The sequence below is a fragment of the Pteronotus mesoamericanus genome, unplaced genomic scaffold, assembly GCF_021234165.1.
Source record: "Pteronotus mesoamericanus isolate MK-2021 breed Mesoamerican mustached bat unplaced genomic scaffold, CSHL_Meso_final scaffold_165, whole genome shotgun sequence".
In the NCBI taxonomy this organism is placed as follows: domain Eukaryota; kingdom Metazoa; phylum Chordata; class Mammalia; order Chiroptera; family Mormoopidae; genus Pteronotus; species Pteronotus mesoamericanus.
In genome coordinates this window covers 9,456,513-9,484,459 of record NW_026555307.1, presented here as the reverse complement: position 1 = coordinate 9,484,459, position 27,947 = coordinate 9,456,513, and the positions used below count along the sequence as shown (strand labels likewise).

The following is a 27,947-nucleotide window of genomic DNA, read 5'->3' as shown; positions in this document are numbered from 1 at the left end:
ACAGGTGGTAAGGCTAAGTGTAGTTTGGTAAAACTTTATGGCACTCAGCTTGTAATGTAAGATGAATTTCATTCAAAAAGATCTGAAAGATACCTTTTTTAAAGGAGTTTGTTTCTAGAATGGGACACCTGATGTAGTGTCCTGTGATAAATTTGGTAAAGTTTAAATTAGCAGTTCCACCATAACTGGTGTGGCTCTGTGGACTGGGCATCATCCTGCAAACCAAAAGTTCTCCAGTTCAATTCCCAGTCACGGCACATGCCTGGGTTGTGCGCCAGGTCCTCTGGTTGGTTGCATCCGAGATGCAACAGATTGATGTTTCCTTCATACGTTGATGTTTCTCACCTTCTCTGTCTCCTTCCTTTCCCCCCTCCAAAAAATAAACAAACAAATAAATAAACAGTCGCATAAAGAAAGCACATGCTGAAATTTATTTTAAAAGGGAAGACCCTTTTTACTAAACCTGTATATTTTACTGTCTTCCTTTCAGAATCCTAATTTAAAAAAGCAACACTTTTGTTTCTGGTTATTTAAAAAAAAATTAAACCCACAAATCAAACAAAGGAAACTTAAAACATTACTTTTGTGATGGGAAAGGAGGCAAAAAAGTTTCATCTGAATGTGAACCAGAGCCCTCCTCTTAGGGGGTGTCCAAAGCGAACCTACCCGGGAGAACCAGGAAGCAGCCTTCTTAACTTCTAAAGTAACAAAAAGACAAAAAGCCCTAATAATCACAAAAATACAAATCAATCACTCTATTTTAAAAAGCACACACGCATTTTATAGTTCTCTCCCTTCTCTCTCTCCAGGCTCTTTTCATGGAGAGTGGATCCTGAATCCTGAAGAAGGGTGGCCTCTTGGGGACAAGGTGTTCACAGCACAATCGTGTTCTTCACCAGATGCTCCTTATCATCCTCGGAACTCCAGAGAGAGCTGAGGGCACGCTCCTGGTTCCTCCGCGCCACCCTGATCAGGCAGACTACAGAGGCTCCCAGCAGGACGATCAGGACCATCACGAACAGCCCTGCCAGGACCACCACTGGGGATGAGAGAGAAACCCCAGAACTGGTGGGATGAGGAGAGCAAGCCATGGCCACACAGGGCTTAGGAAGGTCGCAGGTGCCCTGGGGGCTCAGGGTGAGGACCCAGCAGCCCTTGTGCCCTACATCCCCCCACCCAATCTGGAAGGTCTGGAGAACTGACACAACCCATCCAGGAAGTACAGTCCTAACAAGCTGGTTTCTGGAGAAAACCAACCAACCAACCAACCAACCAACCAACCAACCAACCAACCAACCTGAAAAAACAAAAACGAGGCACTGTGCTCTGTGCACACAAACAGCGACTATTTGGGTTCCTTCCTTTTGAACAAACAGCCTCACTTAAACTATTTCCCTCCACCTCTCAGGGGCAAGATGTATAGGAGTCCCAAGCCCTTGCACGTAAAAAACACACACCTCTGACATGTGTGGAAACATAAAACCCTAGGTATTGTGTGCAGCCCTCCTCCCATCAGCCCCATAGAAAGGGGGGCCTGCAGGTGGCTGGGTAGCTGACTGTGGAATGAGGTAAGGGCAGAGGGAAGGTTTATTTGGGGCAGTGCTGGGAGGGGACCCTTGTATTCCTAATGGCCTTGGTAAATTCAACAGTGGTCACCCCACTGGTCAGTGAAGATGCTTTCTTTTCAGGTGGGGCTCCACCTAACGAATGTGGCCTTCTATGGCAGCTACCCAGTTCCTTCTCCCTGCCTGGCTACAGAATCAAATAGGGGCGAGTCCCTCTCCACCTCTATCCTACCCCACCAACACTCCAGATGTGGCGCCTGCTTTCAACCCAGGCCTGGTAAACCAGTTCCAGCTTCACCCGGCCTCTAAAATAGAGCAGGCAGCAGGCCAGGTCAGGACTCCTTACTAGGGAAACAGGTGGAAAGAGACCAAACCAGTGTGGCAGGTCCTTTTGCAAACACTACCCTCCATGACTCAGGCTCAGAATCAGCAACAAAAGCGAGAGGCCCAGCCTCCTTGTCAGACCTAACTGCTTGGGGCCAACACCACTGGTTGTGCCTCGCACACAGCAAAGACTCCAACTTCCTTCTTTTCACCCACAACCAACTCTGTACACCCCACGGACCAAAGTTATCTTTAAGCCTCGAGTCAGACTCGGGCCTGTGTGCAGCAGATCCCCACATGCCCAACAGCAGGACTCATTCCCTCCCGCCACCTCCAGCTGCCTCACTCTAGCCCCAGCTATGTACTCGGTGGTGGGACAAACATCTACCACATGTTCCAAGCTGCCTGGCCATTCTCCTGCAAAAGCATGACTTTCTATCAAAAGATATTTATGGTGAAGGATGATGTTTCCAAGACAACATGAGCCTGCAAAAACGCAGGTGAGTTTAGTCAGGCAGGCAGGTGGGGGAGGGCGAGAGGCCATTTACCTTTAGTGCTGCGGGGCAGGACGGGATACAACTGCTTGCCTGGAAGAGAACACATAACCCCAAGGTCAGCTCACAGTCCTCTTTCCCCCAGAACTGCTGCCACCTGAAGATTCCCTTCAGCCCTGGGCCTTCACAGTGGGCTCTTTCTGAGATACTTCTTCCAGTTCTTTAAGGCCTTGTCAACTTGGTGGGGACCTAGGACATGTCTAGGGGCCAGTGATAACCTGTTCCCCATTAGGGAGCCAGAGAAGGATGGAGGCCAAATGACAGCCTTTCCAAAGCCTTGTTTTAGGGATGGGGGATAGACTCGGGGAGAAGCAACCCCCTGTTGCTTCTCGGATCCAGGGGTCAGGCAGACTCACCAATGCAGCGGCTCATGCATGCCTCCTTGGAGAGGTAGTTGTTTTTATTGCCCCGACACCCTCCATAGATAAAGTAATCACACACATTCTTCTCAGCATCAAAGTACCAACGTGGGAAGGATGCGCGGCAAGGCCCTGTGACCGCCTTGGCAGTGCAGTGTTCTGGGAGTGGAGAGTCCGAGAAGCACAAATGAGCAGGGTGCAGAGGAAAATGGAGCTAGAATGCTTCCAGGCAGTCACACAACTGCCAACCAAAGGAGAGCTCTCTCTCTCTCTGCCACAGAAACTGGTCAACTACAGGCGTGGTCAGTCTGACCCATTTGACACCCTCCTCCACATTTCTATTGTCTTTCTCTTTACAGCCAGACTAGGTTGTTACAGAGGTTCCCCTACCAGACACTGTTCTAAGCACTTTCCATGCCTTAACTCAATCCCTAAGAGATCTGTCCCGGGCTCCTCAGTTTTCACATGCAGGAATTTGGAGGCACAGCTATAGTCACCTGCCACAGCTGGTGAGCAGGGCCTGCAGCTATACCTCCTCCGGAGCACAGCTCCCTGCAGCCTGCTGCCCTGGGGCACCCGGTGCATTCCACCATCTGGGAAAGGTCAGGAAGACCAACCCTAAAATTTCCTTAGTGGAAATCGTGAAGTGTGTCACCATTCCAACTAAGTAAAGAAAATATATTTTGCCCATATGTATTTTTTAAAAGTTATACTTTCAACCATCTAAAATAAAAAATGAATTCAAAGTTATACCTTCGTAGTTGAAAACACTGCTGGAGGGGTCATCAAAATCCTGCCTTCTGGGAACTAAAACAGAAACATCCGTGTCAGGGAGGCTGGGACAGTCACAGGACACGTGGATTGGCTGGGGCTGAGTCTAAAAGGGCCCAGTGAGGGACTGTGGACACTGGCACCTAGAAGGAAGGGTGTGGAGCTCCTGTTCACGGGCAGCTTTGCTCCATCACCTCCGGTTCTAGTGGGCTCTACAGCACACGCTGGATGAATGCGGGATGGGAAGCCCGCCCCCACTCCAGGGGTTGATGTGAAAACTAATCCTAGCCACCGTTCCTGGGGCCATGAGGAAGCCAGTCCTGTTCACTCTCTCCACACAGCGAGGAGTCTCCTCCCTTAGTCTTCTGGAGAAATTTTCTTCTGAAACAGGATTGAAATGAGAGCTATTATGCCAGTGCCCCAGGGTTCTGGATGACTTTGGAGAGGCCAGTTTGAGAATTAACAGTGAGCTCAAGTGAAACAATGGCCAGGATGAAAACAGGATTCTTGGACTAGCAAATCTGGAAAGTAACTCTAGTCTAAATTTTGGCATTCTGAAAGGCACAGTTACTCTCCCGTGAGCACTGGTGTCACAGTCAGGCGACCAAAGTCAAGAGGGCAACTGGTGTGTGACTGGCCTACTGGGGACCATCCTCCAATGGGGTGGGGGCAGATTCCCTCCCTCCACAGCAGGTCTTGCACAGCAGGGCCCACTGCCTGGGGACTGGCCTTCGGGAAAGCTGGACTGGACTTGCTAGTGTGTCTGTACCACTCACCCCAGGCTCCCGATGCGGAATCCTTTAAGCATAGAGGAGGAATGGGGCAGCTGCTGTCAGCACTACAAAGCAAGCTAACACAAAGCTTGAGATCAAGGACTGCTGTGGGAATGGACGCAGGGTGGAGGAGGACAGGACTCAGCACAGGGAAGGAGATGGCAAGGACCACAGGGAGCAGAGGAAACAGAACAAGCAAAGAGAGGTAGGTGGGAGGTATGGCTGGGGGTGGGGGGATGCTGTGAGACAACAGAGGCCAGCCCAGAGAGGAGGAAGGGGCCTGAGCCACATGGGCGGCAACCACAATCCCCAACCGACAGGAGGAAGCGGAGGCCTGCTGAGAAGCACTGCAGAGCTCTTCGGCCCTCCTTTCTGTTAAGGATGCTGGCAAGGAGCCAAAAGCTGGCAGCCTGGGCAGAGCTCCTGTTTGTCAATGCTGAGTAAACAGAACCAGGACGTGGAAGCCCTTGTACAAGTCCCAGATTATAAATATCCTTTCAGTTACCCATCTGGATGGTCCCATTCATCCTGGGATTTTTTAAAGAACATACCACTTGGGATAGAGGAATTTGCTCCATTCCTGCTGGTTGGCAGACCATCAATGGTGTTCTCTACAAGGGGACAAATAAACCACACAGTGAGAAAGTGCACCTTCCTCCAAGATCACCAGTGAAACTAAACAAGCACAGAAACTCCCATTTCTTCTTTATGTGGGCCTTTCAATGCATACGCGGCACCACGAGCCTGCCAGAAACTGGAAATAAGGAACCAAGATTGTCCTTGTGGGTTAAACTGTAAGATCAACGTACTGGAAACTAGAACTAAGATGTGTGAAATGACTGTAAAAAGACAATATGGTTTCCAGGGCCAAATAACCTGTTAACTGTATATCTACTGAATTAAAAAGAAGGTGCACAGCAATATGAATGTACTTAATCCAACTGAACTGTATGATTATAAATGTAGGTAAATTTTATATTATGTGTATTTTCTCTCTCTCATACATGTGACTGGGTGGGATGGAGACTAGTTGCTTAAGGAAACAAAAAAGGGAGAGCTGGCAAGGGTCCAGGAGGGAGGGACCTTGCCTCCCCATCTCCTTACTGGTCCCAACAGACCTTCTGGAGAGGCACGGGGCTGGCCTGACCAGATGCCATTAAATATCCACATCACAAACCAGCTGCCCTTGTTCAGTCTCTCTCATCAAGCAACCTTCTGGGAATTTGGCCGAGAGAATTGCCTACGTGCACTATATGTGCAGGAACAGGGACTTGAGTGTCTTGTCCCCTGGGTGGTTCTGGTTCTCATTATAAATTAATAAACCGGCATTCTCATTACCATGTGGCTTCCCACAGAGCTTGCCTGCCTGGGAGACAATATGCTGGCAAAAGGCTCCAGTGTCTAGCTGTTCTGGCAGTTCGAGCTCTCTTACAGATGCATGAAAGATGCCTCAAGAAACGTGTAGTGAGTGGAACCACACTTGAGTGCCTAGAAAGAGCTTTCTGGGCCCTCATGAATGGAGCCAGACTCTGAACCAAAAACAGCTGTTTGTCATCTCTCAGCAAAACACAGCCACCCCTGGCCCCCTGTAGTGACCTCCTGTCTTAATACCTAGTGTCTATTGCTTGTACTCTTAAAAACAACTATCTTCCTGAGAAACTAAGGTGTAACCAGAACAGGCACATACATTTCCTACAGTCAACTCTTCTTCAAAGATTTTATTTATTTATTTTTAGAGAGAAGGGGAGGGAGAGAGAGGGAAAGAAACATCGATGAGAGAGAGAAACATTGATTGGTTGCCTCTCAAATGCCCCTGACTAAAGATGGAACCCACAACCCAGGCATGTGCCCTGACTGGGAACCAAACTGGCTACCTCTCTCTTTCCAGGACAATGCCCAACCAAGACACACAGGTCAGGGCCCTACAGTCAACTCTTGATTAGGGAAGAATGGAAAAGTTAGCAAAAATATTTCCCCTTAATTCCTCCCCCAACATTGGATCCTAGTTGATGACGGAAAATTACAATAAATGATATTTTCCTCAGTCATCAGCTGGTAAAGTTGCCAGTTGCTCCCTGAAAGGTGAGGAGCTTGCCTGTATGATCCAAAAACAATACCTGCTACCCCACATTTCCAAACACTTGTTGAGCACCTGCCGGGCACCAGGCACACAAAGATTAGTAAAACATTCCTCAGTCACTGGCAGGATTGTGTGCTCGGCACTATGTTTCAAACTTGAAGTCAGAGCCCTCCCCCTCCCCCTCCCTTTACATATGTTTATCTAATTTTTGAATGCAGAGTACAAGGCCCAGCGAGATTACAGCCAGTGAGTGAGGAGACAGAAAACCCCCACAAAGGCGCAGGACACGGGCTCACAGGCTGGTGGTGTGCAAGGAGCAGTAAAGGCACAAGCACATCCTGACAGAATCAGAATCCAGAGTCCTAATGTCGATGCCAAGCCGTCAAGAAAGAATGTGAGAAGTCACGTAACAATGTTAGGGAGGTTGCCAATGAAAATGTTTTGACAGTTTGCCCGGCCAAATCCTTGAGTCTCTGGAACACTTGGGAAGAAGCAGGCCCCAGAGGGCCAATGTCTCATTGCCATCAAGGGGTCCCTCGCAGCTCAGTGTGGGCATTTAGGTTTTTATTTAACCCTGTGAGACTCTCAGAGTCAATGTTATCTTGATTCCACAGAATCCTTTCAGGTGAGGGCTGGGAGAAGGATGGACTCCAGGAAGTATGTTCTAGTTTCAACTTTGACTCAGAACTTGGCTGGCTGGGTGAGTTCATCAAGTCATTTGTCCCACAGGTAAAAATAACCCAAATGCCCAGGGAGCAAGTGGGGCAGCCTGTCTGAGTGGACCTGGGGGACTCTGCTCAAGGGGAAGCCACTTCCTTCTATACTGAGTCTGGTATGGGACTTGACACTCAGTAGTGAGAGAAAGGAAGTTGTGGAGAAGTTGCAGTCATACCCCCCACCTCCCACTCCAGCTGAGAGACCACTGTGTGGGTGATCTTTGCACTGTGCCTGTTTCTTCTGCTTTTTAAAACATACCCCCCAACCCCTGCCCAGGTTTAGCTGTGAAGAACTAGTAAAGAACAAAAGGCACCCACACCCCCATGAATAAACTGACTAATAATATTTCCTCAACTACCATTGTCTTACCTGTGAAACCAGAACATTTCTCAAGACACTCCTCCTTGGTCAGATAATTATTGTCGTTCCCACCACAGCCTCCATACACAAACTGTTGGCAGGATCCATCAGTGGCATTGTACCACCATCTGCGGAAGGAAGCCCGGCATTTTCCCACTACCTTTGGAACTTGGCAAAAGTCTAAAACACAAAGCAGAGACCAGTTAGCTTAGCAGGGCGATCATGGCAATAGAGAACACACCCAGTCCTGCGGGAGAAGGCCCACTGTTTCCCAGAGCCCCAGGAGGAAGGTGAGAGGCTCAGTTAGAGCACAGTCCCTCTGTGAGCTCTTTCTACAAAGTTGGTGATTCCCTCCTTGTACAGGAAAGAAGCCCATCATCTAACAACAAAAATATCAACTCACTCAACCAAACTGTATTTCAGTTGCATGTTGATTCTGTCCCTGCCCCCATTATTAAAGACACACACATTCAGTATAGAAATATGACGTTTAAAGGTGAAAAACATATTTCAAGGTACTTCTGAATATGGGTCCCATCTCAGGGCAAGGGGAGCTGAGTGCTGAAAGGGCAGTACAGGTGATGGGAGGGCAGGAAGGAAGCACATTGGCACTATTAGTGCCCCTCATGACAAACCTAACTTTCCCCTTTCCTTTCCTCCCTCCTGTCCTCCCTTTCTTTTCCTTAAAAAAGTTGGGCAGGGGGGAGGATGGGGGAAAAGGTACAGGGACTAAGAAGCATAAATGGTAGGTACAAGGAAATGGAGAAGCCAAAGAACTTATATGTACGACCCATGGATGAACTAAGGCGGGGAATGCTGGAGAGAGGGGAGGAGAGATGAGGGAGGGGGAGGAGGGAGAGGTACAGGGCAGAGGGGGATAAAAAGAAAGAAAAAGATGAGACAACTGTTAGCATAATCAGTAAAATATACTTAAAAAAAAAAAAAGTACCTTATCTGGACATGTGATATGAGTAGCATCATACAGCATGTCCAGAAAAGGCAAATCAATAGGATAGGAAGAGGATTAACAGTTTCTGGTGCTAGGGGTTGTGGTGGGGGAGTCACTGCAAATGGACACAAGGATGTTTGAGATGACGGAAACATTTCAAAATTGGATTGTGGGGATGGTTGTACACTTTGTAAATGTACAAAAATCACTGGATTGTAGGCTTAGTATTTTTTAAAGTCCACATAATTTACTTAAATTCATCATTTTATTTTTAATTTTTAATCCTCGCCTGAAAATATGTTTATTGACTTAAGAGAGAGAGAGAGAAAAACAGAGATATGAGAGAAAACATCAACTGGTTGCCTCCTGTACATGCCCTGACCAGGGATCAAATCCGCAACATTTTGGCGCACAGGATGATGTTCCAATGAACTAAGGCTGGGCTGGATTGTATGCTTAAAATGAGTGATCTTTGGTATGTAAATAATAATTTAATAAAGCAGTTTAAAAAAAAGATTTTTATTTATTTTTAGAGAGAAGGGAAGAGAAGAGAAGGAGAAAGACAGGGAGAGAAACAGTGACGTGTGAAACATTCATCAGTTGGTTGCCTCCTGCACACTTCCAAACCAGGGACCAGGCCCACAACCCATGCATGTACCCTATATGGGAATCGAACCAGAGATCCTTTGGTTTGCAGGCTGGCACTCAATCCACTGAGCCACACAGGCCAGGGCTAATAAACCAGTTTTTAAAGAAAAGAGGAATAGCTCTGACCAGTGTGGCTCAGTTGGTTGGGCATCATCCACAAAGTGAAAGGTTGCGGGTTTAGTCCCAGGTTGGGCCCGTACAAGATGTAATTCTCACATTGTGTTTCTCTCCCTCTGTTTCTCTCTCCCTTCCCCTCTCTCTAAAAATCAATAAATAGAAAAAAAATCAATAAATAACAAATAGGGATACTTTTTGTTCATAACACATCAACCAGAACCAGCTGGGCATGCATCTGGAGCAGGTACTTTAACAATGTGCCAAAGGTTACAAAACATACCCAATTAACACAGCCTAGGGAAAACAAGGCAGAACTCTCTGGTATATGACTCATGGCTGGTCAAATATCAGTGGCAGCAATGCTATCAAGACAAAACAGTAAGGATCCACATCAGATCCACTCATGACCCCAAACTGAAATCATCATCAAGGCAGGGAGCACCCAACTGCTAGAGGCAACAGCTTGCCTGATGCCTTGCCAACCTAAGAGCCCTGGAAAGCACTCTGACTGCTCTGTGTTCATGCTTTTTGAGCAGTTTCAGGTACAGCCTTTTTGACAAAGAGCCAAGGGTGGAATTATATGTTCTAAATGGGTGAACCATATAGCATGTGAATTGCATCTTGAAACAAAACCAAAGTCCTGGCCAGGTAGCTCAGCTGGTTAGAGCACTGTCCCAATATGCCAAGGTTGCAGGTTTGATACCCAGTCAGGGCACACAGAAGAATCAACCAATGAATGCATAAATAAGTGGAACAACAAAATTGATGTTCTTCTCTCTCCCTTCCTCTCTCTCTAAATTCAATCAATAATAAATAAAGTTTTAAAAAAGCAAAAAAGATAAAACAAAAGCCAAGAGAGGGCTGAACAAAGCTCAAGGCAAGAACCAACAGACATCAATTCAACAAGGTGTCCAATTTATACAAGGTGGAAATTTGGTGGCTTTTCAGAAGCATAGGTATCAGATACACACTGTGCAGGTATGGAAGCCTGAGGGTTTGTAAAGAGGAAAAAAAAGCCTATCCAGGAGTGGATGGCAGTTTCCTTGGTGAAGTCAGTCAACACTGCCCGGAATATGGCTCTCATCTTTACAGGCAGAGACACACACATACTTCGTGCCAGTGCTGATGAGACACAAGGCTGTTGATCTCTGCTACCAAAGAAAGCACTCAAGAGGATACTAAGAAAATAACTGTCAGGCAAGTTAGATGTGTATATTCACCAGCATACCACCTCTGAGAGAAAGCTGAAACACACAGCAGGTTGCTTGGATTCAAGTAAGAGAAATTTACTGTAGGGTTCGCTTTTGCACATCTTCTCTTGGGTCTGCCTCTGGGATGCATCTTTCCTGCCTGGAATGTTCTTTTGGCAGATGTGCCGGTCCCTTCCTTACAAATCTTTTGGGCGTGGGGGGCCATTCTGTCACAGACAGCTGCTCACAGCTGCTCTCAATTATCACACACTCTTTTCATAGTTTATGTTCAAAAGCAACCTATTTTCAGGTTCCCTGGGTTGAATAGGAGATGGAGAGACTTCACTCTTGTCCCAGGGAAATATAGAAATGTTTCCATTAAAAGAGAAAACTTAAGAGAAAAAAAAATACAGTATGTCTGGAAAGAACATTGGTAATTGTTGAAGCTGAATGATGGTCTGTAGGGGCCCATAACTGTTTTCTCTACTTTGTTGTGTACACTTGAAAATTCCTACAATAAAAAAAAAAAGAGAGAGAGAGAGAGAGAAAAGAGATTACCTTTTATCTTTTTTACTCAAATAAAATTTGAGTAAAAGAGCTCTAAGCTGCAGACTGTGTGGCTAAAGCTAGGTTCAATTAAGATGAAATTAACTATCCCCTTACTGTGTCAAGACAAGTGCCTCCTGTGAGTATAGAAGCTCTGCACTGAATGGAGAAAAATCTCATTTTGTCACATCCTTTTACTAACTAAATTGCTTTGAGTCTATGATATAAATTTTTACTCTCTAGGCTTGAGAGAAGTAAACTCATGAAAAATATGTTTGTCTTTATTTGCTTGTTTGTTTCAAAGGAGACAGTGTTCCTTTAGGAAACACAGGCCACACACATTCACACATACAGAGACTTTCACCCCAAATAACATCAATGCATTTTTTTTCATTGTTCTCCAGAATGCTTGTACAACAAGTCTGAAACACTTTCAGTATGCAAGATGGCTTCTGTGATTTACCTTCCTTAAAAGAACTAAAAAAAAGTTAAAGTACTATACTTTGGTAGATCCAGATTAAAATAAAAATGCAGAGCATTACTTATTTCTTGACACCCCCTTCACTGCCTTCACCAAGCATTACGCCAGGCACATTATGTGCACTATTTCTAATCGTCATGATAAAACTGTGAAACATGCAGTATTGTCTCTACTTTACAGACAAGGACACAGGCCTGGCTGGGGTGGTTAAGCTAAGTGAGCGGCAGATGTGAATGTGCATTCGATCCATAATGGTCTGATTAGGGAGTAATGACCTAATGTAATGACCCCTTGAGCTGAAAAAGTCACAGGCAGTGGGAAAAACAACATTCCTGAAGACTTTTGTCATCATCTCAGGGCTCACCAAGGCCAGGCCCTCAGCTGGGCCTCTGTTTTCAGTCACACTTTGTGACAGGGTCAGAGACACCATTATACCAAATAACCTGGCCAAGGCTGAGGGGTATTTGGTTGGACAGTTCAGGAAGTTCTTTCTTAATGAATAATTCCATTACTTTAGAGATGACAAAATGATATATTGGTCTTAAAACTTCATATGTTTTTAAAACACAGAATAGAAAAAGCTGAAGGGAACTGAATTGGGATATATTCGCTTCAGAATATGCAAAAGTAGGACTTCTACCTTCAAGAAACAGTAATATTCCCTTGGAAAAGAATCAGAAATGGTTAAAAATCACACAGTAGAGCCCTCACTGGTATAGCTCAGTGGACTGAGTACCAGCCTGTGAACCAGAAGGTTGCAGCTTCGATTCCCAGTCAGGGCACATGTCTAGGCTGTGGGCCAGGTCCCTGGGTTGGAGGCGTGCAAGAGGCAGCCAACTGCTGTTTCTCTCCCTCTCTTTATCCCTCCCTTCCCTTCTCTCTGAAAATAAATAAAATCTTTAAAAAAAGATTTTGAAAAAAATCTTTACATGAAATATGAACCATTTAATTATAAAACTCTGGCAGGCATTTTGAACATTAGCTATTACAATACTGCCAAACAGGCAGGTCTTTGTTGTGGAAAACAAGTTCCTCAGGTTCTAAAATCACTATAACTTGAACAAAGACACCCAGCCAATGGCTCAGACAACTGTCCTCTGTGTGCAAGCTGGCCAGACTCATCTTCTGTCACCTCCTAACAAGGACATCACAGAAACGTTAGGCTGGTGTTAGCCTCCTAGGCACTACCAATTTAATTTAGTTCGCATGCTGAAGAAGACAGTGTCTACTTATTCTTCAAAAACACACAACTACAGCTGTGCCAACTCTGAAAAATAAGTTTACCTTAATGAACTGTTTTAAACATTCTGAAAAGTAGAGAAAACATCCTAACACTGTTGTATCCACTTTTCAGTTTTATCAAATTCTAGTATTCTGAAAGACTAAAGCATTGATAAAGCTGAAATTACTCTGTATACCTCTCATTGAAATTCCACTAGCAGTTAACAAACCAGCTTGACCTTGGTGTTCTTTTATTCATGTTTCCATACTCATTCAGAGTGAGTTTACATTTAAAACAAACAGCAAATAATTTTCCTAGGATTGTAGTCCTTGCTACACTTTTTACTCCCATGAGTGTTATAAACTAAAGAACACCTTGGCTCACTGTCAGTCTAATAACCAAGCCCAATCATCCCACAAACCTGAGGCCTGTCATGAAATGGCCATCCTCCTCTGAACCACCTGTTTTCTCTAGAGCAAATATCAGTAAACTTTATGATGGCTCAAATAGCACAAACAGGTAGTACTTGCTTTGCATCCTAGTATGGAATCACGAAAATCAATAGGAAAAAATATGACTGTTTCAAGACCTTTAAAGTTTTTTGGTCAGAACAATAAAAAACTGTGGGTTATAAAGGTATAGAATAAAAAAAAAAATAGTAAAACAAATACTACTCTAAGTTAAAACATTAGAAACTTGAGAACTAAAGAGTTTAAATTTCTTTGTGAAATAAAAATGACCACAAGCAGTTTGAACAGTGATTGCAATGGTCTTCAGTAATAGTGTAACTTATGATATGGAGCAAACATCTTTTCAACTCGCCCAAGGGAATTGTCATATTTCTTTATAGTTTTGTATCAGCCTCCAACATTTTATCCTTCCTTCTTTCAATGTAATAAAATTATTTTGAGAGTTACTCTACTTTTTGTGGAGGTTTTTGCCCACATTATGATGTCCTCTGGGACATCATCCTTTTTGCCACAATCACTTTTCACACTTCTGCCACTAAGTGGGCCCTCACTAAGTTCCTCTGTCTGCATACCCAGTCTCTCAGTTGGAGGCAGAGTCAACATTCCCACAGTCAGCTAGTTCTTCTATTACTCACTTCTATTTATGCTCCGCTGGAATTTGTTTTGGCATTATCACTTTCTCTTTGATGCACTATAGTCTTTTGGGGCCAATTCCTCCTACTAATTAACCATTTTTATAAACTGTCATATAGGTTTATCACTGGGAAATAAGGAGGCAACACACCTACATGCTTTGTTGTGTATGAACTAACAGATGTGCAATGACCAATCGCTGTGCTTGTGTGTAGTTTACAGTGAAACCCTGGAAATCCTGTAACCAAATACTCACAGTTACTATATTGTGGTAACTGAAATCTGAGCCCTCTTTGTTAGGGGACCGAAATTACTTAATGAAAAGTGTGGAAACTGAAATTCTTGCATTTTGAAAATCTTGCTATGCAAAGACTGGCTTTATTTCAGGTGCTGTGGGTCATACAGTTGATTCAACTCTGTTACTGCAGCATAAAAGCAACCTCAGACAAAATCTAAGTAAATGACCACGGCTTCCATTCCAAAAAAACTTTATTTTACGGACACTAAAAAAAAATTTTTTTTATCCTCACCTGAGTACATTTTCTTTTCATTGCTTAAGGGAAGAGAGAAACATCGATTCGAGAGAGAAGCATCTACTGATTGCCTCTTGGACCGAGGATCGAACCTGCAACCTAGGTATGTATGTACTTCGACCAGGAATCAAACCCATGACCTTTTGGTTATGGAACCATGCTCCAATCGACTGAACCACAATGGCCAGGGCAAGGCACTAAAATTTTATCTCCCATAATGAAAACACTCTGTTCAGGTTGTCCACCCCTACAGAACTCAATCTTACATGTGTAGTCAGAAGCCATCACATAAGACTGCTAGGGTTCACATTTAAAAATAAAATCTTTATTGTATTTTCTTCTATTACCATCTAGTCCCCTTATACCTTATGTTCCCCAGCAATCACCACACTGTTGTCCATGTTCATGAGTTCCTTTTTGCTCAATCCTTCCTCTCCCACCTCAACCCCCACTAGCTGTCATCTTGTCTCCATCTGTGAGTCTTGTCCCCATTTTCCTGTTAGTTCAGCTTGTTCATAAGAGTCCACATGAGTAAAATCATGTGGTATTTATCTTTCTCTGACTGGCTTATTTCACTTAGCATAATGTTCTCCAGGTGCATCCATACTATTGCAAAGGGTAAAATTTTCTTCTTTTTATGGCCAAGTAGTATTCCAGTGTGTAAATGTCCTATAGTTGTTTTATCCACTCATCTACTGATGGGCCCTTGAGCTGCTTCCATATCTGGCCATCATAAATAATGCTGCTTAGTCCTTTCAAATTAGTGTTTTGGATTCCTTCAGATATATTCCAAGAAGTGGGACTGCTGGACCAAAAGGCAGATCCATTTTTAATTTTTTGAGGTATCTTCACTCTGCTTTCCACAGCGTACTAGTCTGCATTCCTACCAACAGTGCAAAAAGGGTTCACCTTTCTTCACATCTTTGCCAGCACTTTCTTGTTGATTTATTCATTTTTAAATATTTTATTTATTTTTAGAGAGAGGTGAAGGGAGGGAGAAAGAGAAACATCAACGTGTGGTTGCCTCTTGTATGTCCCTAACTGGGGACCTGTCTCGCAACCCAAGCATGTGCCCTGACTGGGAATTGAACCAGTGACCCTTTGGTTCGCAGGCTGGCACTCAATCCACTGAGCCACACCAGCCAGGGCGCTTGTTGATTTATTGATGACAGCCATTCTGACAGGGATGAGATGATTATCTCATTGCGGTTTTAATATGCATTTCTGTGATGATCAGTGATGTTGAGCATCTTTTCATATGTCTATTGGCCATCTGTGTGTCCTCTTTGGAGAAGCGTCTATTCAGGTCCTTTGCCCATTTTTTAATTGGGTTGTTTGGAGTTGGGTTTGTTTTTTTTTGGTGTTGAATTTTTAAGTTCTTTATAAATTTTAGGTATTAACCCTTTATCAGATATATCTGCAAGTATGTTCTCCCATTCTGTGGGTGATCTTTTTATTTTGTTATTTCCTTTGCTGTGCAAAAACTTTTTACTTTGATATAGTCCTATTTGTTTATTTTTTCTTTTTTCCCTTGCCTGGGGAGATACATCTGATAAAATACTGCTATGAGCAATGTCCAAGATTTTACTGCCTATGTTTTCTTCTAAAATTTTTTAAGGTTTCAGGCCTAACACTCAAATCTTTGATCCATTTTGAATTTATTCTTGTGTGTGGTATAAGAAGATGGTCTAGTTTCATTCTTCTGCATTTATCTGCCCAATTCTCCCAACACCATTTATTCAATAAACTATCTTTAGCCCATTGTATGTGCTTGCTTTGTCTGTTGAATATTACTTGATGATAAAGGTGTGAGTTTATTTCTGGACTCTATTCTGTTCCATTGATCTGTGTTTGTTTTTATGCTGTTTTGATTACTATGGCCTTATAGTTTCATATTAGGTAGCATGATTCCTCCAACTTTGTTTTTCTTTCTCAGGATCGCTGTTGCTATGTGGGGCCTTTTGTGGTTCCATATAAATAGGTTTACATTTTTTATAACAGTACTGACCAGGTATTACTCAGGCTTATCCTTTGTTATAAAGACTATAGCATACCCTTCCATCACTAAAAACAGTTATTCTCTTTTCACTGAAGGCACTTAGAATTCTAAGGGATAATGGTCAAAGAGAAATAATTTGATACAAAAATCCTTGGACGTTGGAAAATCATATTTTACACAAAAAAATAAGACAAAGTATAGTTCACTCCTCAGTATCAAAAAGCAAAGAAAGTAATGGAAGAGTCATGTAATTCAAGAGTTTCAAAGACCAAGGGGAACCTATTATCACATCCACAAAGGGCTTGGTTTTCAGACCTACAATAGCTGAAAATTCACCACTAAAAACATCTTATTTGTGCCAGTTAATAACTGTGAGACATCCACATAATGGAATACCCAGAGCTGGTGAAAAACAGGCAAATGTGTATGTGCTGGTACAGAAAAATGTCTCAGGCTAAGACAGAGGAAAAAGCAAAAGAATGATTTCTATATTATGATTCCTTTTTTAAACTTTTAATTTGGACACATGTATGAATAATCCTTGAGGAAAAGGAATTAAAGGAAGAAGACTTTTATATACAGGTTTTCTTTTTCACCTGTATCTTTTGATAAAGTTTGAGTCAGCAGTGGCTTTATCTGAACAATGGATTGTGATCCCATTTGTTTGCTTAGATTTTTCAGTTAAAAAATTTAAGCCCTGGCAGTTGTGGCTCATAGGTTGGAACGTAGTCCTGTAACACAAGTGTTGTGGGTTTGATCCCAGTCAGGGTGTATACAGGAGGCAACCAATCAGTGTTTTCCTCTCACATTGATGTTTCTCTCACTTGCCCCCTCTCTAAAAAAAGCAATGGGAAAAAAAAAGTCCTCAGGTGAGGATTAAAAAATAATTTTTAACTACATGATTTTAAAACTGAATATACTAAATTCCCTAGTATCTTGAACAGTACTAAGCCACAGGTGTTTGATGAACAGTTATTATATATAAATAGGGTGGCCACAAAATTTATCAAGACATTTCAAAATGAAAGGGGGTTTTGTTAACAGTTACCCTGGGATAGGGGGTGGTAGGGCAAGGGAGAGTAATGGGGGGTGGGGGAAATGGGGACAACTGTAATTGAACAACAATAAAATAAAATAAAAAAGGAAAAAAGTCACCCTGGGACAAATGTTGGCATAAATTGGAACCCTTCAAGCCATCCCACAGAGAAGGAACTGACTGGGGATGTGGTCCTTGTCCTCTAGGGATTTATAATTCAATTATAGCCACAAGCTCCCTTGGATAGAAACAATTTTTTAAAAAATCACACAAGGTAAAATATCACAATTACACCCTAAATTCAAAGGGCTTATAAGCCACACAAGGTACAAACAAAATGACCAAAGGCTCTGGTATAGGGGAGTGACACAGTACAGAAGACATTTAGCAATGAAGTGTAGGACAGACTAAAGCTGGTTGGATAGGAACTCTGGTAAAGGACCTAAGCCTGCAGGAATACCAGATTGCCTCTCTCCAGCTGAAGTTATCTGGGGGCATTTTCTTAAGCTCCCTGTATTTCCTCATTTATAACATGGGAACAACACTACCTGCAGCAAAAATATATAAGCCACTCAGAAAAGCTGGAAAATGCATAAACCCCACATTCCTTAATTCACCAAGACCCCATATTCATTGATTTAGGCCTTGCTATTTAAAAAAAAAACAAAACACCAACCAACCAAAAGACCCCTACGGATTTTAGAGGCTTGGGGTATCTAAATTAAAGAATCTTAGGTTTAGGCAATGCTCTGATTATGAACCCACCATATCTGGGACATAATAAGAAATTCTTATTTGGTCTTTGTCCAACCCTCCACCTGCCAGCACCTAAAAACCTTTTTAATTTCCTGAGTGCTAGGAGCATCTTTTGTTCTAATATTTGGTGTTTGACCCGGGTTCCCCACACAAGAGCTTCTAAAACCCTGGAAATCTCTGGAGTGATAAAATTGTCTTTTGTATGCTAGTGATATGATCGGTGCAGGGTGCTGAAGAGCTTCAGGATGGGGGCTGGGCATCAGACAGACCAAGGCAAGATTAAGGTCTGGAACTTTCAGCCCCACTCTCCTATCCCCCAGGGAGGTGGGAGATTGAGCTAATAAGCTATCCTGCTTAACCAAAGGGGTTAGGAGATCTTCGGGATGAGTGAACACATCCACCTGCCAGGAGAGTGGCTCGCCCTGCACTACAGGAGGACAGAAGCTCCTGTGATGGGGACGTTCCAGACCTAGCCCTTGTCTCCACCTGGCTATTCATCTGTATCCTTTATGATAAACCCGCAAATGTCTGAATTCTGTGAGTGTTCTGCTAATAAGTTACTGAACCCAAAGACAGGGTTGTAGGAAACCTTGATTAATAGCAGGTGGGTCCGAAGTACATATGACAACCTGAGATTTTCGAGTGGCACCTATGAGGGAGGGGCAGTTTTGTGGGACTGTGCCCTTAACCTGTGGAGTCTGTGCTAACTCTGGGTAGTTACTGTTAAAATGGAGTTAAACTGTAGAACATCCCATTAACGTTCGCTGAGAGCTCGAGAATTACTTGGTGTGGAAAAACCCACACATCTAGTGTCAATAGTATTCTGTAGTAAACAGGAGAGTTTTCATTTTGAAATGTTTTTAGGTTAGCAGAAAAGGCTAAGAATGTTAGGAGGAGAACAATCTTGAGGACACTATAAATAAAACTCGGCCCAAGTTGATGCGAAGGCCTCTCTGTGTGTGATTTACACCTGTTCTGGAACTTGTTAGTATAAAACTGTTTTTTGGCAAGTTTGTTAGCAAAGATCCCCTTTTGTGACCTCCAGACTTATGTTTCCTGCTAAAGAATGAACCATTAATCTTGAGGCTATCTTGACAATGGCCTGCCTGGGAAAGGGCATTTGCTTACTGTCACTTCAGTTCACTGGGGACTCGGAGAGTCGGTTGGCTTTCTCTCCACAGGCTCCATTGAGACAAATTCTGTAGGCGTGCTCAGGTATGTTTTTTAAAGACAATTCAAAAGGAGGGTTCTATTTGATTTAGAGGCCAGTATCATAAGACTTGTGAAGGTCATAATAGTTTACGATTCATTAGAAGCACTTAAAACATTTGGCACAAAGCTTTGAATAAACAGTAGATACTATACTTTTTTAAAAATATATTCTACGTTTATGAAGACTACACTAATATAGGGACAGTAGGCATAAGGAGAACATAAATTCACTGCAAAGTCCAACTGAATGTGGTGACCGACAGGATATAGGGAATATGGAAAACCCAAAGTACAATCTCAGGTCAAAAAGTTGATTAAGCCAACTCAGTCACTCCTTCCCTTGGTTTTTCTGCTGTGACTACTTGCCATGCCTAAAATGACAAAATTCTTTATCTTCACCTGAAGTAAGACAATGGGAAACTACCACACTGATCCAAGTCCTGCACCACTAGATTATCATGAGATTAAAAGTTCAGGGACAGAAAGCCCAAGGTCAGAACTGGAGAAAATTAAAAAATACACCATGGTTACCCATTTGCATTGCACATATCTGTATTCCAAGGATTGAGACTCTCATTTTGTGAGTGAAGAGGTACTGAATACCAGGGAGGTAAGCAAGTTGTTTAATTCTATCATGCCAAATTCCAAAGTTATTTTATAATCAGCCTTATTTCAAGGTGAGCTATAAATCCACCTATTTTGATTAGCTGGATAGGTTCTACATACTTGAGTGCCTCTATGTACAGGATGAAAAACTACTAACCACCCATCTCCTCAAGGTTCAGGTTTCTGGAAGTTGTCATTATTAAGTAATTTAGGAACTTTAAAATAACCCCAAGGGTCCTGGTCAGTGTGAATCAGTGGATTGAACATTGGCCTGCACACTGAAAGGTCACAGGTTTGATTCCTGGTCAGGGCACATGCCTGGGTTGCAGGCCAGGTCCCCAATTGGGGGCATGCAAGGGGCAACTGATCAGTGTTTCTCTCCCTCTCTCTAAAAATAAATAAAATCTTTTTTCAAAAATCGCAAATTTAAAATAACTCCTAGGTATCTATGAGGAAAGAACATTTACAATGACTAAGCCAACTTAAATCATAAGGTTCAAAAATCTTGTTTTAGATACAAAACCTTGACATTTTAGATAAAAAGCTTACATTTCATAAACTCTCAGCACAATGCAAACCAGCACTCCTACCCATGTCACTTCATAGTTATCACTCAAAGCAGGGCTATCAACTCTACCCTAACCAAAATCCGTAACTAGAAATACAGTAGCCCATATGAACAACTTGGAAACAAGTAGTTTGAAAGTGTTTCTTGGACAGTCTTTTAATTGACATTGAGAGGTTCTTAACCTTTTTTGAATCATGGACCATTTTCAGAAACTGATAAAACCTAATGGACTACATCCCTAGAGCAATGTTTCTCAACCTGGTTTTTATTATCACCGCTCTCCTCATCAAAGGAGCCTTTAGATATGTTCATCACCCCAGGAAATTCCAATACTACAGACATACAGTGTATTTATATAGTGGCCCTTTGAAATGTCAAAAACTATTGTAATATCTTACATTTTTTCACACACCCCTCTCACAGAACATACCCTAGACTGTAAATGACAGACCCTGAGACACACATGGACAAAATATCACACATGTGAATTTAGGGACTTCAGATTAAGGGGCTTTTCTGAAGCCATGGACCTAGGACCCCGTTGGTGAGATCCATCTTAAATATCTCAAAAAGAACTAAATTTTTACCCTCATTTCTAAAATGGCTTTGTGATGATGAAAAATGCACTTTAAATAAACTTCAAAGTAACTAAACTCCAAAGTTCCTGGGTCTCACATTCCTTCACAGGGAGTTTTCAGAAAGATCTTGTCAGAAACACCACATGACATTTGCGACCAGGATCATACAAAGACATCCATAAACTAATGCTTCTGGGCTCATCTGTGAGTTCTGCATTAGTCATGTGACTAGTGGGCCACCAAGACCTCCTGGGGTTAATGAAGTCATTTTGGTGTGACTTCGTCAGAGTTCTCTTCCCATCTCATGAACCATAGGCTACCTTATCCCTTATTTGGCCTCCCCTGTCAACCTTAGGACATGGCAAACAGAGGCTTGGCTGCCTGGCCAACTACCGAAAGACAAGCCTGAGCAATCAAATGACTCTGGGAACAGGTAAAGTGAGAAACAGGTAGGGGAGTGGGAGTGGGGGGAGGTGAAAGAAAAGTTCGCTTTCTCTGTGACAGGCTGTGCTCTCAAATGCTAATCAGGGCAAAGGAATGTTCCTGGTTGTAAAGTTATCTTTCTCCACTTTCTTCTTCCAGGGAAAGGTCTCCTCTCATTCTCTGTGGACCTAAAAGCAAGGCCTTGAATGTTCTTTAGGGGTTGTTGGCATTTGGCCTCAAAGGCCATGTTTTCAGTACTAAGTACACCAAACCTTACCTTACTTTTCTTCTTAGTACTTACCCCCAGATCTATATTCATTGTTCATTTCTCTATTCTATTGTCTTCTTCTCATCACAATGTAAATGCCATGGATTGGGGGCTGTCTCCTTTCTTTATTGCTCTACTTCTAGGGCCTAAGACTAAAGCTTGGTAAGTGCTCAATAAATGTGTTGAATAAATATTTCAAACTGCCCTGGAACCAAACTTTCTTGCCTGCAAGCAGAACAAGAGCTTCGTCTATTGTGGACAAGAATAGTAGAAGATGCTGTAATACTTTGGAGGACCCCCAGCTGATCATCAACATTAACTGCACTTTAGTTCCTATCTGTCACTGTGTCTTTGACCACCCAGTTTACAGCTATCCATGGGGGTTAGGTGAAAAGAAAAATGTGCTGAGTAATAACATGTTTACTGGAGACCTGCTGAAGTTCACCCTTTTAGTCAAAGTTCTGGGGACACTGTAATTAACCCAAGAGGTTGAAAGAAACTGAAGGTCACCTCAAAGTGCAGTAGAAGCTCTCAAATGCAGCACTTGTCCTCAGCCTAAGTCCCAAGAACTACGAGCCAAGTAACCATTAACAAAAGTTTTGACGCCCTGGGCTGGGCATAAAGTAACTAGCAGTAGGAAGTACACCTAAGTGACCACTCCCTAAAGAAATTTTTGAGGTTCTTCTCTGAAGAGGAATACATTCTCTCTCCTTGATCAAAATTGATCAAAATGACATATTTGCTGGCCCTCCAAATACTAGGACATCACCTGGGGAAGAGAGAAAAATTTTGCACATTTGTGGCCACCTGATGAGGACGGGTTTTTCCCTCTTTATTATCAGTAACACACATATGTACAGTTACTGTACAATTATAAAGAGTTGTTTTATCCACCTCCATTTACAAACTGGAGCATATTCTTAAGGTGGGGTCACAACTCAAAGGGGGGCAGGCCAAGTGAATAAATACACACTGAAGGAGAGGAGTACCTGGCCTGTCCAAAAGGAGTGATGGGTCCTAGCCCATGGGTGCTCTGTGGGAACACAGGCCTGGTGGTAGGAGGCAAAGCCAAGACACAATGTTTTCCATTAAAAAATTCCCAATCTAGAAAGTATGTAAGTTTCATAAACTCTGTTTGAGGCCTTCAGGAAATAGTCTATTTGTAAGTTCTTTGTGCTCTCCATGATGCTCCTCTCACCAGCTTATCACCACAGCTCACATTCCTGTCATCCTGTTTTGTCACCATCTCCCTTCCCCCAACTCCTGGGGCCTCTCCTATTTGTGACTTAAGCAAAATCTCCCACTTTTCCAATCACTTCTCTAAACATTGTCACTTTCTTATCTCTAACCAAACCTAGTCTCCCCTGAGGAGACGCCTTCTCTTGTGCCCTTCCAAGTGTTCCCAGGTGCTACTTCCAGACCACTCACCCTCCATCCTATCCCCAACACCCCAGCTAATGAATCTTGTCATCACAGCAGATTGTACCTACCTTGTGCATCATCTTCTGATCCAGACCACCACACCTCAGTTCTCCATGATTTGAGCTTCAGGCTCACTGCCATTTCCCCACTCCCACCATCATTCTTGGTCATTTCCATATCCAGGAAGGCGATCCTTGAATTATCCTGGTCTCTTAGTTCCCAGACCTCCTCCAGTGATCTTGTCCTCTGCAGACCCTCCCTCCAGTGGTCACACCTAGACCTTGTCTTAGTAACTGCAGCCTCTTTAGAACCTCAGTTTCATGCACCTCACTCACTGCTCATCATATCCTGTCTTTTCTAGTTCCTTTCCTCCAAAACCTCAACTTCAACAATCCATAGGCACTATGACCTTTCCATGACCCTGCAGCCCCCTCAAGACTTCACACGGATTAAATCCCTTGATCTGTTATTATAATCACCCCCTTACACATGTTCATTATATTCTTCCTTCCTCCACCCTACTCATCAGGCAGATCCTATGCAGGGGTAAGGGGTATGTGGCTGGCTAGAGAAACAACTCAAGTGAAAATCAGCCATCAGGAGAAAAGAAAAAAATCAAGTGTTGAAATTTTCAAACAACTTCAGATAAAATAGAGCATTAGCTAACCCAGCCAGACAGGAGTACTTCTGAAAGGTCAACAGGTTCAGCCAGCTGCAGCAGCCAGGAGGCCACTGAAAACACAGAAGGCCTCTGCAGCCAAACCTGGCTTTGTCAATTACTATTGTGTGACCTTAGATAAGACCTGTAACTTCATCACCACACCAGGTTATCTCAAGGATTAAATAACACATTCGAGCTGAGTAAGCAATAGATGTTAGCCCCAAACTCAGTTCTGACAAAGTCCAGGCCAGGTAACTAGAAGGTACTATACTTCCTAATACAATTACTTCATCTACAAAAGTCCAGAACTGCTGACAAATCCTTGTTCAGATTGCAAGAAATATGAACAACGAATAAAGAATAATGCATTCCTGATTCTTGGTCCTCTAGAGCTAAGATTCTCCCCACTGGCTCTTGATATCCCCGTCAACTGATTTTCTCCTCTTTGCCTTGGGCTTTGAGAAATGAAGTCTTCAGAAGTTACCCCAAATTATGACTTCATGCACACTCATTCTGCTTCCTCTTTTTACCCAATACGCTGGCCTATACCTATAAAGTCACCTGGATCCTGCCTATTTCTCCCACCTCACATCCTCCTCCAATTCTCCCCTTCCCCTGCTCCAGCCTCGCTGGTTGGCACTCTGGGTCTTTTCCTTGAAAACCACCAAGTGTGTTCCAGCCTCCAGGCCTTTCTACTCCATTACTTCCAATTAGATACTCATCCCTGAGGTTTTTGTGTGGCTGCCACCTCCTCATTCTTCATCTTAGAACTCAGATGTTGCTCTCTTCGAAGACTTCCTCTGACTACCCAGCCAATGTGGCCCTCATGGCATATTTTCAAATATGTACTATCAAGTACATATTTTTATTATATTTTCTGGAGAGCATTTCACTTCTCAAAGAGGATGCCTGGCATGTTTCTTCTCTGCACCAGTATGTCCCTGTTTTATTTAGTCAAGCTGGACTGCAAACAAGTAAGAAACCAATGTTTCGCTGTACAAGCCAGGCCTCCACCACCTAAGTGGGGGGTGGCGGTGGAAGGGGGACACAATTCTAGGAACACGATCTTGCTGAAGAACAGAAAATACCAAGAGAAGGAGCAAGTGTTAACAACACAGATATTTATATATGTGGATCACGGGGCAAGTCCTAGAGAAAGCATGGCAAGAGAAGCAAATTACTTCAAAAAAATATATGTGGAATCTGAATGGTGTACATTTTTGGGAAAAAAAATGAAATTTGGAAGCTATAATTTGTTCATCACAGAGAATAAAATTTTAAGTGATTATATTGGAGAAAAAGTGGCCCTATTATCTTACATTACCCTGTTTGTGTACTTCATCCTGTTCATTTACTTTTTAGTAACTTAATATTGTGACTCTTTTGACGAGTGCTCTTTGTTTTAATGTTCAGTCTCGGTCTCTCCCACCAGAATATAAGCTCTGTGAGTGCAGGGACCTGGCTTGTCTGAGTCACAACTGTCACCACCTGTGCCAGCACTGTCCTGGACAGAGCAAGGACTCAGTAAATTTTGCTGAAGCAATGAATTCTTTCAAAAGTTATTTTCAAAGCCCTCTTGTGCTTGTCTCAAGCAGTTAAGGTTCTAATAACATTGTTCAAAAAGACCTTTCAAGCCGAACTTCCTTAGAGTGAAGAGGTTTAATCCAAATTTATGCTCTGCCAACCTCTTAAGGACCAATCCAATGAATCCAAGCCCAGCTCCTCAAAGCCAATATTCTTCGTATACCAAGGCACCCCCACCCTGGCACCTGGCAAAATTTCTCCCCCCAGTACTTTCTTCTTCTCCTTCCTGTGAATATCACTGAAAACCACCTTCCTTCCTGGAGGCTCCTCTACTGCAGCTGAACCATAAAGGTTTCTTGGGAGGATGATGTCCAACATCTAAAAAGGTGGGGATAGGGCCTTCTTCCCTGAAGCAAAACTGCCACCGGGTCACCTAACGCAACGCCCATACCCTAAGCCTGGCCTCCCTGGGCTTTCCTCAGCCAAGAAAATGTCCGCTGCTAGTAAGAGGCTGGTGGTCCTCGGGTCGGCTTCTCACGCCTTCCTGCGACAGGCAGGGGCCGTACCACGTAACTCCTTGGTCAGTAACACCTCCTTTCTCACCCACAGAAAACTTTCTCGACCCTGACTCCTCCGCCTGTCCTCACTCCCAACAACTCCCAATGTCCCAGGTTTGGCTCCACCAGAACTTCTGAGCTTCACCAACTCTCCCCTCTCAAACCTTGCCCAGAGCCCTCGGATCCCAACTTGTTCCCTGCATCCTGCACCAAAGGTCCCTGCATCGGCCTCTTGGCCACTCCTCCCAGGAGACCCACCTGGGTCCTCACCGTGGCTATTAGGTTCTCCGTTCTCGGCTTCGGCTCCGAAGACGAGCAGCAACGTCAGCAGGGCGAGGAGCACCCGGCCCCGCCTCGCCCCACACAGCTGCGCCATGACGGGCTCCACCCGGCCGCGCAGGTGAGGCCTCCAGCCGCTGGCCGTTGGGGTCTCGCGATCAGGTGCGGGAAGCCCCTTGCTGCGCACGCGCTCTGGAGCGCCTCGCGTTCAAGTACGATGCTCGCAGAGGGGCCCAGTTAAGCTTTCAGGCTCGTCTCCAGCAAGTTCCTTTCTCGGGCCTTCGGTGTGAGGAGTCTCTGCCTCCTATGCCCACAATTCGAGAAAACGCTCCTGGCCCCCCACTTTGTCCCCAGTGACACACAGCGACTCCCCACCGTTCAGAACCGCGCCAAACGCCAAATGCTCGGTGAGAGCTGGAACCAATGGCGGCCGCCTGGAAGGAACAGCCGAAGGTGGCCCGGCAGAAAGAGGGTGGGGCCCACCTGGCGAGGCGGGGCGCACTGAGCGCAGGCGCAGGGAGCAGGCACCTGCGCGGCCATCCTCATCCCGGGGGCGCACCTTGTCCCACCCCTGACGCCAGGGCAAGGGGCGGGGCTCGTATTGGCTCCGCCCCAGGTGGATTCTGACTTGAGGGTAGGAGAACAACCGCCTAACCCAGGCTATTTTTACCCTTTTCCTTGAGCTGGTTGATGACGTTCCAGTACCTTCCCTCTTGAGCTGGGGTCTCGCGGTGGGAGCAGGGGGCGCAGAAATGCTCTTTTGGAAACCTGTGGAGTTTTTTGCCCGCCTCACTTCAATCTTTCTTTGAGGAAGGGCGATTTATTTTTTCCTACATTCGACGTTCACTAAGCGCCTATTCGGAACATTGCTGGAAATTCAGCGTTAACGACATCCGAATACTCCCGGAGTCACCAGACAGGAGTAGTCCTGAGCAGTGACGACTGATGACGGAATCATAGGGCAGAGTGATTAGGGATGTGACCGGGTGATGGATGATGGGAACCCAGACAAGTTCCCCATTCAGTGGGAAAATGGGCCAGAGTGGGCTTTCCCTGAGGAAGTTACAGACTCATGAATGAACAGCAGCTTCAGGCTCTATCTCCATAGGAACCTGGGATGAAGACAAATTATTCACCAAACTGGGATAGGTGTCATGGCAGTGAAGGGAAAAGCACAGGCAAGAGTAATCAGAACCGAAAGGAGGGAAGCTGAGAGGAAGCACTTGACCCAGCTTGGGGGCCAGGGGAGCTTCCAGGAAAGGAACTGAATCTCAAAAGGAGGATGGAGTCGGACAGGTATAGGAGTAGAAGAAAATAGCAAAGGAGACCTATTGAGCTGGGTAGTAGAGGAGGGCCCATGAGGAGGTGGTTTTGAAAATGGACACTGACAGAAACGAAAGGCTAATGGACAAACATTCCAGGAATCGAGAACAGCAAAAAGCAAAAGTTCTAAAGAAAGACAGCAGAGTGTTACAGGAGCTAGGCCCATTTCCACTATTTTTAGTTTCCCTCCTGACAGAAGTAAGTTTATAGTTGAGAGTACAGGAAACAGTTTATTCTTGTATTGTTATTTATTAATTTTTGTATTATTTATTTGTATTACAACTGTGAACCTACTTTTTAAAAAATATATTTTATTCATTTATTTTCAGAGAGAGGGGAAGAAAAACATCAATGTCAGAGAGAAATGTCACACCTCCAACCTGGGACCTGGCCCAAAATCCAGGCATGTGCACTGACTGGGAGTTGAACCAGCAACTTTTCAG

General features: G+C 43.9%; 1 protein-coding gene across 3 annotated transcripts; it reads right to left on the bottom strand.

The window, feature by feature from the left end:
* Nucleotides 1-410: 410 nt before the first annotated feature.
* On the bottom strand, nucleotides 411-26,689 carry SPINT2 (serine peptidase inhibitor, Kunitz type 2). Of its 3 annotated transcripts, none has more exons than XM_054589100.1 (7): nucleotides 26,161-26,689; nucleotides 7,513-7,683; nucleotides 4,898-4,957; nucleotides 3,556-3,609; nucleotides 2,800-2,961; nucleotides 2,438-2,476; nucleotides 411-1,024 (listed from the first exon to the last, which is right to left on the bottom strand). In XM_054589100.1, the coding sequence occupies exons 1-7, from the start codon at nucleotides 26,276-26,278 to the stop codon at nucleotides 873-875; spliced, it is 756 nt and encodes a 251-aa protein (XP_054445075.1). In that variant the 5' UTR covers nucleotides 26,279-26,689; the 3' UTR covers nucleotides 411-872. The 3 variants fall into 3 exon arrangements, with proteins under 3 accessions (XP_054445075.1, XP_054445073.1, XP_054445074.1); XM_054589098.1 differs by having other exon boundaries at nucleotides 411-1,039; nucleotides 26,161-26,684; XM_054589099.1 differs by having other exon boundaries at nucleotides 411-1,039; nucleotides 26,173-26,680.
* Nucleotides 26,690-27,947: the final 1,258 nt, after the last annotated feature.